The sequence below is a fragment of the Pseudopipra pipra genome, chromosome 1 (assembly GCF_036250125.1).
Source record: "Pseudopipra pipra isolate bDixPip1 chromosome 1, bDixPip1.hap1, whole genome shotgun sequence".
In the NCBI taxonomy this organism is placed as follows: domain Eukaryota; kingdom Metazoa; phylum Chordata; class Aves; order Passeriformes; family Pipridae; genus Pseudopipra; species Pseudopipra pipra.
In genome coordinates, this window is record NC_087549.1 from 62,425,781 (window position 1) to 62,439,578 (window position 13,798).

Consider the following 13,798-nt stretch of genomic DNA (forward strand, 5'->3'; position numbering starts at 1 on the left):
TATTGAATAAGCCACTGTATCAATGGTATATTCAAAACTCTTGGCATAATCTTTTAGTATACCTAGACACATCTGATTCAAATTCGTTAAAAGCATATTTTTTTATTCAAGTAACTGATAGAGAAGGCTATATTTCTGTGATATATAAGTAGCTGTTCCCTTTTCAAATAATGGGATGTTCACTAATGAAAACAGAATTTGAAATCTTGCTATTGAGAGCTATAAAAGAGAGCAAGACCTAGGGGAAATAGTGGCTTTGTATGCAAATACAACTCTGAAAGCTGAAAAAGTGCTCTTGTGGTTTTTATTTGAATATATATGACTTTAGGACTACATATAAATTTAACTTCGTGTTCAAGTATTTGCATTCTTGTCACACTGTAGCTGATAAAAAACGAAACATACATATCCTGGAAAAGTGGTACCTATTGTCAGGTATAGAAACAGTCACAAATATTTTAAAAACTGAAGATGATAGAGGGAGGGAGAAGGTGTTTGAAGTATGCAGGAGATTATTACAGGAAGCAGTGGAGTGATGCTAAGAAAATAATTGAAAGTAAATGTACAATTAAACTGCATAAAGTATTGGCACAGGGTGATTCACCCAGGTTTACTGAATGAATTAATCAAGCTGCTTTATCCTAATGGCTGTTCTAGGTTATAAATCCCCTTCAACACCTGCGAAATTGAACCAATATATTTTTAAATTGCATCTTAGGTGAGACTCAGTGCCTTGTTTGCCTTAAATATGACGACTTGTAAAATCTAATTGATAGTGACTTATATTTTAGTAAATATAGTGTGCAAAAATTAACTCACTTCTAGGAATGGATAATGAGATTCTTTAGATATGTGGCCTGAAGCCCAAGGGTCATTAGCTAGAGTCAAACACAGAAAGTGTAACCGAATGCTGCCTGCAAATACAATGCTTTATAGTTGTTTATCATGCAGTGGTCACTGTGTGTGTGTGATTATCCCATAAACCTTCAGCACGAAGGTGAGCCTCTCTAGCTTGCTACCTAATAAAACACCTGCTGGATTAACCTGAGAATTTTGAGACAGCATCTGCTATTTATCCATGAGTGGAAGAGAATAACAGCAGAATGGAGAAGCCCTGACTTTTGCTGTGATTCTGTTAGCCCCCAATTAAAATACTGTGTATAGGAGTATAATTTCCCTTAGAGATGTCTCCTGTGATTTTAATTAAGTTTTCCTTAGGCCTGTTATGATGATCAAGGGAAATTTGTCTACAATTTATAAATTCTGTTTGATATTGAGGATTCTCCCTGTCAGACTCAGTTTTAAATATGAGACTTTATTGCCTTTTCTGCTTTCACTTGTCTCCATGCTGAACTAAAAACCATAGCAGGCAATAAGAGGAAATTTGCACCCGAGGAAGAGGTAATAGCCAAGGAGTGTTGAAATTTGATAGTTGTCTGTTTAAATAAATGTGTCCTTGTCAAGGTGATGCCCACTGGGCAGGAAAGCAAGCATACAACTCTGAATTCAAGGCCCACAATAACTGTGGAATGAACATATACTCTGGGGGGTGAAGGAGAGTATTAGATCACCTAACAAAACAGAATGAAGTCAGGACACATAACTGAACAGAAAAGTTTGGAATAATACAGAAAGTCTTTCAGTGACTAGTAGAGACTGTGAAAAGCAGGTAAGAGACATGATCTCTGTGCCTTTCAAAGGTTATTTTAATTCCAAAGAATGGTCAGTGGTATCAAAGAAAGTTAGGCCAAGATTTATTAATTTCACTCTGCAGGGATCTGTTTGCATGTGTACATATGTATGCATATGTACATGTAGGTATTTTTTTCTTTCTTTTTTTGTTTGGTTGATTAGTTGATTGGTTGGTTGGGTGCTTTTTTGTGTATTAATTGATTTTGGAATGTCTGCAAAACCTGTTTATGCATTTGCCTCTTTACAATGTTTCCCTTAATAATGGTGAATATAAGTGTATCAGGATATTGAATCTCTGAGAAAGCTGATATAAAACCAGTGGAGTGTCTATAGGAAAAATCTGCAGCAATCTAAGACAGAGCATTTTAGAGACTGCATTTCCATGAAGAGCTTTCAGCCAGATGCCATGTGCCCAGAACAGGACTGAAGCAAAGGCAAAGATGATCACTCAGCACATCCCCTGAGGCTTAGGAGCAAAGTGGCAGAGTCCAAGTGCAAGAAGCCTTCTGGCCTAGTCCAGTAGCAGTGAGTGCTCAATGGACTGTAGGAACAATGAACTTGAAAAGCTAAAATTCTTTAAACACAAGAAGTGCTCAGAAAGCTCCAAATCTTCCTTACCTGTAGTGAACTCTAAAGTTTTGGCCACTTTTTTTTTTTTTTTTAATGGATTCTTCTAGTAACATTTCTTGAATTTACTGAGCAGGAGCTGCTCTTCAGGGTGATTTGGGGTTGGTCTGGGCATTCAATTCAAGAGCAGGTGTATATAGAATTAAATGGCATGAGGCTTTTTTGTTGGAGAAGTCATTTTTATTGAACTGCCTTCTTGGATCAGGGTCTGATATGCTCAGTACTTTGCAAAATTGAGTTTGCAGTGAATCACAGAGAAACTTAACGGCTATGTCAATACTTATAAATTAAATAGTACTAGTGAATTTTTCCAGGCATTGGAAAGTGATCATCTGCCCCGTTAAATTGTTATAATGATCCCTAGTGTGAATTTGGTCTTGGCTAAGCAGCATTTTCTCATCAATCTCTGGTCATCTTTCAGGAGCTAGCCTGGTCCAAGGGCTATTTCCACAAGGCTGTTTGCACACAAACATGCTGTTTTAGAGACTAGGAGAGCTTAAAGTGACCTGTTTTATGCTAGTTAATCTCAGTGCCAGAGAAAGGTCCTGGACATGTTTCATTTAAGTGTATAGCGTGACTCTTAATTACATGTTTATTTGTTCTGGTTTTATGTGGAACACAAAAAGGTTAAAAGATGCAGGATCACCTTACCACCTGCTATGAAGTCCCCTCTGAGGACAACTTGGAAGAAGGAAAAACAGCTGTTTAACTCTTTAGTTTGTGGCCCTTGTTGGCAGAGGCAGTCTCCATATTTGCCCCATGCAGACTGATGCAGAGAGCAGGTAGAGGCACTGGCTGGTTCCCCAAAATGCAAATGGCAAGGAAAGGCCGAATCTGGTGCTTTCACATGAGCCTAGGCATGTTCTAATGTAGCCCAATCTCTCTGTGAGTGCAGGTAAGAATGTGGATCTCATGGCTCAAATCCTCATGATTCATTCACATAAAATCCATTTATTCACACCTTCGTACTGGATCCAGCTGGAACAAATTGTGAGTCCTTGCTTTGCTCCGTGACTCAGAGGGTTGAAATGAAGGGTGTGAAGCTTGTTCACATAGCAATGCCACTAAAATTAGAAAGGCTGCAGTGGTTCTTTGTGGTTGGGAAATACACTTCCTTCCTGCCTTCTATTGGCTGGAAATCTTTGCATGAAGTTGCTTGCAGAAGATTCTCTTTGGCAGCAGAACTTACCTCCTGCTCTCATGGCAAAGCCCTACACAGGAAGCTGCCAGCCAAACTCCCAGTGATGTCAATACAAAAGCTGTGTTTATACCCATATAATTTTGAAAAGTCGAGTTTCAAAAAAAAAAACAAAAAAACACAGGGAGAGAGCAAATAGTGATGATTTCAAAGGATAATATGTAACAAGTAGTCTTTCTGCCTTTGGGAATCACCTAGGTTTGTCATCCTGCTATGTTATCTGTTGTTCTTGTGCAACCAACCATTATTCATCACATATGATTAAGTAACCTACAAATCAAACTAATACTAAAGTGTCTCATACTTTGTTATGGTTACCCTAAAATTGGCTAAGAACTTTGGTTAAATTGTCTGTAAAATAGTTTCTTATTATAAGTCATCTTCTAGAGAACATGTAGTCTTAAGTAAATAATTTTGGTGTTTGTTTTTTTTTTTTTTAATAATACAATATATTTTTCCTTTGTATTCGTCTGGAATATTTTTTCATTGTCACTACATCTTCAAGGCTGATAGCCTTTTAAGAGCTTTTAAGAATGGGGAAATCTATTTTAGCAATCTTTTTCACATTTCTGGATAGTTTATTGCTGCTTTTCATATTTACGAGACATCATTGCTCATATGTATTGGGAATTCACATGCTCATCTTTTTCCATTGAAGTTCACATCCTGCTGTGATAAATGTCAAGGTAAAATATGAATACACACAGCCAGGTGTAAGTTCTCTGTTGTTCCAGCTGTTCTCCCTAGATTGTTCTTCCTGACCCTCCAAGGATCTTGTTCTCTGTGTAACCTCACTGTTTGTCATCTGGGGCTGAAACAATAGGTCATAACATTGATTTACTCCCATTTTTAGCTCTCAGAGAATTTGAGAATGCTCTGCAGTGGGGAAGGGAGGAGATAGAAGAGGGATAGTACAGGGCTCTTTCTGGATTTCACTAAGAAAGGCCTGACAGCAGATGGCTTAGTGAGGTAACTGCTTTAATAGGACAGAATAATAAGAGGAGTTTATAATAGATTGAATGACCAAAAGAGAGAGTTTTCTCTCCATGGACAGGATCTGCTCTGCTCAGGATGCCATGGGAAAAACTATCCAGACTCTGTCTGATGCTGCTAGGTGCCCAGCATCTGAAGGGATGTAAAGTTTGCTTTCTTCTCCTGAACCTTTTTAAAGCAGTTATCTTATTAAGCCATTTGTTGTTGGGCCTTTCCTATTAAGATCCAGAAAGAGCCCTACACTGTGTGTGTCTCTCTCTTTTACCTCACCCTTCTCACCTCTCCTCTGGTGCAGGACACAGTAACAGTACATCAATTCCTCAAAACTCCTTTGCTGTTTAAACTTTTCCTGATAGTCCAAGATTCACTAAAAAATAACACTAGTGGTTCTGAAGTCTGCTTAGCTGGATTTGAACAAGACTCACTGATTTAACAGGAGATGCTCTTTAATGTGCTCTTTGATAAACAGTGAAGTAAAAATATTTCAGCAGTCTTACATAATGGAAATTTTGTGAACAGCCATTTTACTGGTTTATCTTGGTTCTGAAATATCTTTTTATCTCTAGGATCTGTCAACAGACAAGGTGGCTACAGTAAACTGAAATTGTGCTGACAGTGCTATTCTCTAGCATATACTACCTATTTATACTTAGATTACTAATATACATACACATAGATACGTGTGATCTACCTGTATCCAATATACATGTATACAACATACATATACATAGATATTGGTAATCTACTTCATGATTAGTACATGTGCACTTCTCTAATTCCCTGCCCACAGACCCATCTTTTGAAATACACCAGATTTAATGCTGCTTCTATGCCTAGATCTCAAAATCCGATCTTGGCTTCTCTCTCTTTTTTTTTCTTTTTTTTTTTTTCCCCTATGCAAAGGAAGAAGAATCTGCTGATTTTAACATATTTTGATAAGAATTAGATCTATATTTTTAGTTAAGATTTTATGTGAAAACTCAACCCGTGGTTCTGCTGTTCCCTAAAAGTCATTCCAGAGATGCCTTGTACTGTTACTCTTTAAGTGTCATGCAATGTGAGTGTCAAATTTCATATTCGTAATAAAACAGTTTTTACAGTTTCCGTCTTCATAACTCTTATAGAAGGAAAAAAATAGAAATAAGATACATGATATTTAAAGAAGTTTTTAAAATATTCAGAGTAAATGGAAGCAACCTTTATCTGTAAGTGTGAATTTCATAAGAACTTTGTCAGGCTCTAATCCTTTGCAAACATATATATGGAAATACATTCTGAGTTCACAGAATATTGTTTCCCTGCTGTTAGGAATATAGAAGTTAAGAGGCCACATTTAAATGACTGGTAACTCATCATGCAAATTTATATAGAGATGTGAGAAAAGTCTCTAGAGTTTTAGTTTCCAGAGAAGCAAAAAATGCAATTGTTATATATTTGTTGTTGAAGTAATTGATGGAAAAAGAGAGAAGAGTGCTTTTTGTTATCATTATTATTATTTTATAATCAATGAGAACAATCCTAATTTTCTTTTGCACTGAGAATATATTACATAAAACATTGCATCATTGCATAGGGTGCCTCATGTATCTAGTATACAGCTATTTCAAGTGTATTGTGATTTAAAATCATTAGTCATTGTGTGATCAATAGATCATTCTGGAAATATTATTGAAACACTTTAAGGTTGCCTTGAATAACTTCGATGCTATGCTTTTCTTCCAGAAGTAAAAAGAAAAAAATTCTGTCATTATAAACATGCATAATTTTTAAATGTACCCAATGCAGTACAATATGTGCCATTAAATGAATGTCATTTGCTCTTGCCAAATAATAAGAATTAACTACTCTCTGTTTCTAAACGTGTGTAGGCAAATTTAGCCTTGCAAGAGGGAAGACTTGCAGCTGCCCAAATGGAACTGAATAGCGCACAAATCCAGCTGGATGAGAAGCAAATGGAACTGAATGAGGTACAAGCCATGTATGATGCTGCTATGAAAGAGAAGCAGGCCTTGCTTGATGATGCTGAGGCGTGCAGAAGGAAGATGAACAATGCCACAGCTCTGATTGAAGGATTAGGTGGAGAAAAGGTAGGTTTCCTCACAAAGTAGGTGGGCAGTTTTGAGAATATTTCATAATGATCGTTAACAGTGTTCAAAAAATTCAAGGCATGGTGACATCTTGATATCATATGACACTTTTTTTAGTTATATGTATGGTTGTTTTGCTTGAAGTTAGTGTATCTAACAAAGTAAAACAATTTCTTGTGTTAATTCTTCTGTATAAAGATTTATGTCATATCATATGACTCATATTAGGATAAAGTTCAGATTTAAAGCCAAGGAGCCAAATTCCTTTTAGCTTTAGTAAGAAGAGGAATTAGGCTTAACCTAAATAATTGCCCTAAAATATTTATAAGAAGGATTACTCTCTTTTTCTCACTGAGTATACAAGCATACAAATTTGAAGCTTGACTAATTTTCTGAATTATAATTGAAGTTCAGACTTCTACTGGAGCCTTTTACAGAATTATGGGCTGATTGTTATCCTCTGCACTGAGCTTGAAATTTACCTTTCCTATGCAGATTTTTCTGGCTTCAGCCTGAAGGTTTTCAGAGGAAGCAGGATACTCTTTTTACCTCTCTGATTATTTGCTTTGTTAATTCCTTGGTTGATTTCACACAAAGTCAAAATTGGTAAGAGGCTTGACTTCAACCGCTGCGTCCTGCAAGGCTTGGACTTCCCGATTTGTTTGCATAGCTGCACTTCAAAGTATATCAGTCAAAAATGTTAGATGCTTTATCATATTTTTAGTGAATTTCTAAATCTAAGAGCAACACCAAAATAGGAAATTACAGTGCTTTATTGTGGGTTTTCTGAAGCCTTGAGATATGAGGTCTTGTAAGAGCTGTTACTCCACTCTACTTTTGAAAATTCAGACAAAAAGTTCTGAAAAGAATGATTTAAAGTCAAAAATACTCTTGGTTCAAAGAAAAATTATTTACCAGAAAGAGATAAATTCTTAACTTAGATTGTTCCTGTTAGTTTTGTGTCTGCTTAAGCTAACTTCTTTATAATATTTTACGTACAGCTTCGATGGACAGCAAGCAGCAAAAACTTTCAAAATCAAATTATTAACTTGGTGGGGAATGTTCTTCTGGCCACTGGATTTCTCTCTTACTCTGGACCTTTCAATCAGGAGTACAGGAATTTGCTGCTCCACTTGTGGAAGACAGAAATGGACAATGAGAAGATTCCATACAGTAATGTAAGTGTTCATGCTCTGTCCTGACCTTACTCTTTGCCTTGCAAGAGAAATATGCAAACATTTCATTCCACAAATGTACATAATTGGAAAGATTATATGCAGGCTGTAATATTCCATCAAATTTTTAATAAATAAAAAATCTGAACAGTTGACAATGGAGCTTGTAAACCAATATGTTTGAAGTTCCTCTTTATACTGTCAGATATTGCAAGATTGATGTGTAGACCATTGCTATGACAAATCTGAGAGATGCTGTCTGAGGTCAGCTGTCCTGGGAGGAAATTGGATAATATGGGAAACAAAGTGAAATTTGTCAGCTTAGAATATATTTACCTTTTCATAAGAGGAAACATTACCTCTGCACTTCCGTGCATTGTCAATAAATACCCTCCTGCTATACCCTCTGTTATGTACCCACATCATTTACTTTAGTTTAATTTGATGTATCTTGTGGAAATTATTAACTTAAAACTTGGCTTGGTTTACACCACTTCAGCTTGCTCCAGCCTAAGCTTTTAAATCCCATGTACATTTGCCACCAGTGAGGCTGTTCCGGGGAGTCTGACATTACAGCATCTCCTCAACTGGCCTGTGTCTGTGTGGACAGGGGTGTTTTAAAATGCAGGAGCTAGGGTCCCATCAAGCAGCTTCAGTTCCCTGCCTCTTCATATACTACGTTTATTAAAGTAAACAACCTGCATGCTGGTACTATGATACAGGGCAGGATCCTTTACATGAATCTTATTCTTTCCTTTTACCACTATCTTTCTCAAGAGTGCCAGACCTGGCAGCTGTTCTGGTGCATAGGCTTTGCTCATGGCCAGCAGCAGCCTTGTTCCTATTCCGTGACTTTTAGGAGGTCTGCCTAATGTTCTTCCCCGCACCTGGAAGACATACTCGTGCTGAATGCAGAATTGAGGCCATAATAATCAAAACTATCTTTCTGAGTAATTTATGTTGTCTTCCACTTGATTTTGTGAATACTTGTGTACATTTTCTTCAGCAGTTAAACACTGGAGAAATAGTTCAGGGACTCTCTCTTACTCTCAGTACAAGAGTTGAGGCATTTAGCTCAAATGGCTCCTGTTCTCAGCTGTCAAAGCTTTTGACAGAGCAGGTGCTGCTGAAAAGCGCTGTGAGCTGGTGAGCAACCTGTACACAGCTGTGGCTGTATCATTGTGAAGCAGTTAAAAGTAGATCACTGATGCCTCTTCTTTTCAGGTTTTGTGAGATTTGGCACTTAAAACCTCTGTTAAGGAGACCTCTTTGCTGCGAGAGGTTTGTTCACCTAATAGAAGTTACTTGTGAATCTCTTTTTTATTATTTTTTAGGTTAGGTGGTGCATAATGCTTCTTGTAATGCTGATTAACCTTGACCTGACAGAGTGAAGCTCGCAGTCCGGCCCAGTTTATGCTATGAATTACAAAGATGAATTATTCTTACTTGCCCAGCAAAGCTCTTTGAAAGCTCCTGATTATAAAAAATACGTAAGGCCAAGATGGATTTATTAATAAAGTACCAGGAACAGTGCAGTTTCAGGCAAGATTCTTTACCAGTGTTGTATGGGAGTTATCCTACATACATTCACCCCAGGGAGGCTCTTTCTCAAATTCACTGTACAAAATGTTCTTAAAAGCTACTTACCTTGGGGAATATCTGTCAAGATTCTTCCATTTAAGGATAATAAACTGGATGTATAGTGTCCTTAGAAAGCAAGATATAAAGAAGTAAAATTCTGCCTCTATGAAGGTGTTCTGACCACATTACTACTGAGCTGCATCCTTGAAAATCTGAGGAATACTTTCTGATTTTTTCTGTGTTGCTTCCCCCCCCACACCCTCTTCCCCCCCATATGTCTGGGTTACATGGAGAATGCCATAATTAATGAGTTTCAAAACATAATAAACATTCTGTTTAGATAGTTCCCATTAAAGACAGAATTATGATTTCACTGACAGTGGGTGGAAGAGAGTTTTAATTTTTTTCAAGTGAATTAACTACTCATGAAAGGCAGCATATGGGCCTTTCTTGATACTTCACACCACAGGAAAGATAGCAGCTTTGCAGTTCAAGCAAAAGGCTTGACATCTGCCTTACTTTGTCACAGATTAACTGACCATATGAGTGATTTAGGGATAACAATTTAAAAAGTCCTATTTAAAATCAGTTATCTATCTGTATAGTTACGCATTTAAATTAGCTAAGTTTCAGAGTTGCAGGGTGACTGATACTTCTTGCTGTGATAAGAAAAAAATTTAAAGCTGTTTAGATCCTACTCATCTGCTTAAGGAGCTAAATATGGTTTTAGATTCCAATTGCTGAAAAATTTGGCTATTAAATGCTTTGCTGTCCTTTGCACAAATGGAAATTGGACTCTTAAAGTTTCTCCATATTCTGAGAATGGTTTGTGTTGCTTCATTCAAAGTCTTCAGTAATTATAGAAGTAAAAAAATCAAAAGGGTAAAAAGGCTTTGGAGTCTTGCAGCCACTGGTATCAGTAACTCCCACGATTACATCACAAGCCTCACAGTATTTGAAGTTTTGCTTTGGGCTTCAGATGCTGAATTATGTGATTTTTGCAGGACTTGCAGGCTTTTTCTTTCTTTCATGTCTTTCAAACATGTATGTTTGTAGAGAAAGCTTACAAATAGGAATCCTTGAACGAAAAATGTAAGGAGCAAATTAAAAAAACCCTTCAACTTTATTCTTTTAAAATTCTCAATCCTTAGTAAGGTACTTTTCTAAATTGGAGAACTTGGTTTGTTATTTTAAGCACTGTTTTCTTCACATACACATTTTTGAGAGACCAGTCACTTTTCATAGTGAATAAAATAAAACAGGTTAGTTGACATGCACAAATCAAACTTTAGGAGAATATGTAAACTTTGAAGGGTCTTGACTTAGCAACAATAACCTTCTATGATAGCTCATGGTTATTGATCCTTAGCACATCTCCTCTTTCTTCTATTAGTCTCTCACAAGCCATCCTGTACTCATATACATACTTTTCAGCAGGTGGAAGCTCTTGTGAGCAAGATGATGCTTCCTCTCCACCTAGCAGGAAAAGAGTTTGCTAATACCAAAATCAGTTTGTCATTAGATATTGAACTGGCTTCAGAGTTTTTCTGAAACTCTTTGATGCACATCAAAGTCTCAACAGAATTCACTTTCATTATTGCTCAACTGCAATGATTTAGCCACTGAACTTTAAAGAAAAGAAATAGTAAGCAATAACTACCAAATGCACTCTATCACGCATTATGATCAGAATAAGAAGAAAAAACATCCATCAGATATTTTAGTATAACTCCTCTATCTGGTACTAATTTTGTAATTACATATTTTCTATTAGAACTTGAATCTTACTGGTATGCTTGTTGACAATGCTACTGTGGGTGAATGGAACGTCCAGGGTCTTCCAAATGATGACCTCTCAATTCAGAATGGCATTATTGTCACAAAAGCATCTAGATATCCTTTGCTGATTGATCCACAAGGTCAAGGAAAGATCTGGATTAAAAATAAGGAAAGGAATAATGGACTTCAGGTAAATAGTTAATTTACAATTCTTTTTTTGTGTGTGTCATTTCACATTATATGATGCATGTTTATGGTATACGGTTAGGCAGAAATTAAAACAAGAGTGACACAGAATCTTTAATCAATATCAGGGTGAAATGGCTTGGAAAGATGAATTATGCCATATCTATTTTTATGATGAATCTTTTAATTGCATGCCACAATCAAAGAGAAACAAAGAGGGAAGTAAAAGACTTGCAAATATGGACCAGACAGGATCAGGGAGTTGGTGCTTCTTGGTGATAATATTTTAGGGTAAGCATTTGAAGAGGCAAATGGGGAAAAGAAAAAGGGAGGAATTGAAAAGAATGGTAGACTGAATTAAGATGGAAATCTAGTGATCTTTGAGGCATATCAAATGCAAAGTCCAAATTTAGACTGCATTTTGATTAAATGCATGTGATAAAAATATTTATTGCTTAATTTATCCCCCTTCCTTACTTTCTATATAGCAGTGTATCCTGTTTGGAATCTAGATCTTCTGTTTAATTTAAAATTGTCTTTTTTTTCTCCCTTCTAATCAGTTGACTCTCCATGTTTTGTTACACCAGTAAGGATAAGATGGGTTATGATAAAAATCTAAACACATAATATATTTTCAGGCCAGATCAAGCATGACACTAAAGAGTGAGTTGATAGTACAGCAAGTCTGTCTACAATTGTAGATTATCACATGAATACCGTGGTATACTCTCTTCACTCTAAATGAGAGTGATGGATGAGAAAAAGAAACTGAGAATGAATGTAAGTATGGTGACATCCAGAGAGCTGATGACCCCATGGTGATGTCATTAACTAAAGCCTTAACTTTCTAAAGCTTGATCTAGATCTGCTTTTCCTAGAACTGTTAAAAAAGGCCAAACATTCAATTCCACACCAAATCCAGTTTCTGCTGAGTTGAATATGCTCAAAAATTGGTGTAGAAAGATTGGTAGAAACAGCAAGTATTGTCTAAGAAACAAAAAAATAATGTACAATATTCAAAGATCTTGGAAAAATGGATGTCTTTACTAAAGTATGATGACAAGCTCCTTTAAAATGTATGGCTGGTATTCAGAGAAGTGTTTAGGCATTTTGTGAATGTGTGAAATCTACTGTCTTGCAGTAGATAACGTGGCTTCCTCTAAATTACATCAGACCTTATTTTGGCTACCAAATATTGGATCAAGAGAGGCTAGTGTAAGTAACCAACAGGAAACAATAGAGAGAAAATTGCATCTTATATTCCATCTGCTTTGAGACTTACATCTCCTACTCAGGATTTCAGAGAGCTGCCAGTCTGAGCTCAGGAGTGGCAACAGTGAATCTCCTTCAGTTAGGGACCTGCACCGACTCTTTTTGTCCTGCTGGAGAGCCTGTTCCCCAGTAATTCTAATGTCCTTCAAGCTGCAACTTCCTATTCCCTCCCTTGAGGAGCACTGAGTGCCCTCCAAGGGGCTGCACTTGCTATATGCATCCTGCAGAAGGGGACTGTGAACACACAGGTTCCATTCCATTCTCTGGTCCAGTAATTGCATAAGGATCTTGCACCATGTACTCACCGAAGCAGGGACTAGGAGATGTAGATTAAAATACAACTTCCTCTCTTCCCACTATTCACACACTGCAAGTGACATTTGACAGATGAGCCAGAGAAAAACGTCTACCAGGCTTGCCTTGTGTTCAGTATGTGTGAATATTCAGCATATGAAATTTGTGAATCCCAACAGGGCTTAACTACTGAGCTGCTGAGGACTCTCAAAATTTACAGGGCTTTGAATACACACATATGTGGCCTCTAAATGCAGAGGAAGCTTTTACTCATGAAAATGCAGTCAGTTATGGGATTTTAGACTTCCTGGCTCGGGTGTCAGCTGTGTTATAAGAATCCAAGTTCTTCCCCGTAAAGTCCAGGAGGAAAAGGGTTATATCAAGACTGTAAATACCCAAGTGTTTAGATTATGGTTTTACATCTGGGATGTTGTAATTTGCTATGGTCTTGTTAGGGTTATGTTGTTGGTCACACATACATTAGCTTTACCCCTTAGTTTAATTTGGAGTAAAATGTAGGCAACGGGCTGTTCTGGCAGATACATGTATGGGTATATTATAACTTTGCTACATTATAACAAAGCAAAAAGTTCAGGGTGGTGGAACATAGTATTAGTTTTTAAATAATATACTGGTTTAAAACTGTGTAATGTGGCAGTAGATGTTTTAAATATGCTTTTTTTTTAAAGAGCATTGCCTGCAAGACAAGGATTTATTTTAAAAACGTGTCCGCCCTAACTTTTATTTCTAGTAAAAAATCCACCCCAAACTCATGGCTTAATAGATGCCTGGAAAGGCTATTAAATTATCATCTCAAAGACTTATGTTAAATATATTAAATTTAAATAAATGAAAAGGAATCTATGTGATTTTTAGCAATTTTAAGACTGGTAGAACTGAATTGGAAATTCAAC

At 36.7% G+C, this 13,798-nt stretch overlaps 1 protein-coding gene across 7 annotated transcripts in view; it reads left to right on the top strand.

The window, feature by feature from the left end:
• The window catches only part of LOC135416153 (dynein axonemal heavy chain 5-like), a 156,573-nt gene that overhangs the window by 92,996 nt on the left and 49,779 nt on the right, over positions 1-13,798 (top strand). For all 7 annotated transcript variants that reach the window (XM_064659005.1, XM_064659014.1, XM_064658962.1 and 4 more), the window contains 3 exons: positions 6,379-6,597; positions 7,599-7,775; positions 11,128-11,322. In XM_064659005.1, the coding sequence (XP_064515075.1) occupies positions 6,379-6,597; positions 7,599-7,775; positions 11,128-11,322 (591 nt within the window). The remainder of the gene's footprint in view (positions 1-6,378; positions 6,598-7,598; positions 7,776-11,127; positions 11,323-13,798) is intronic.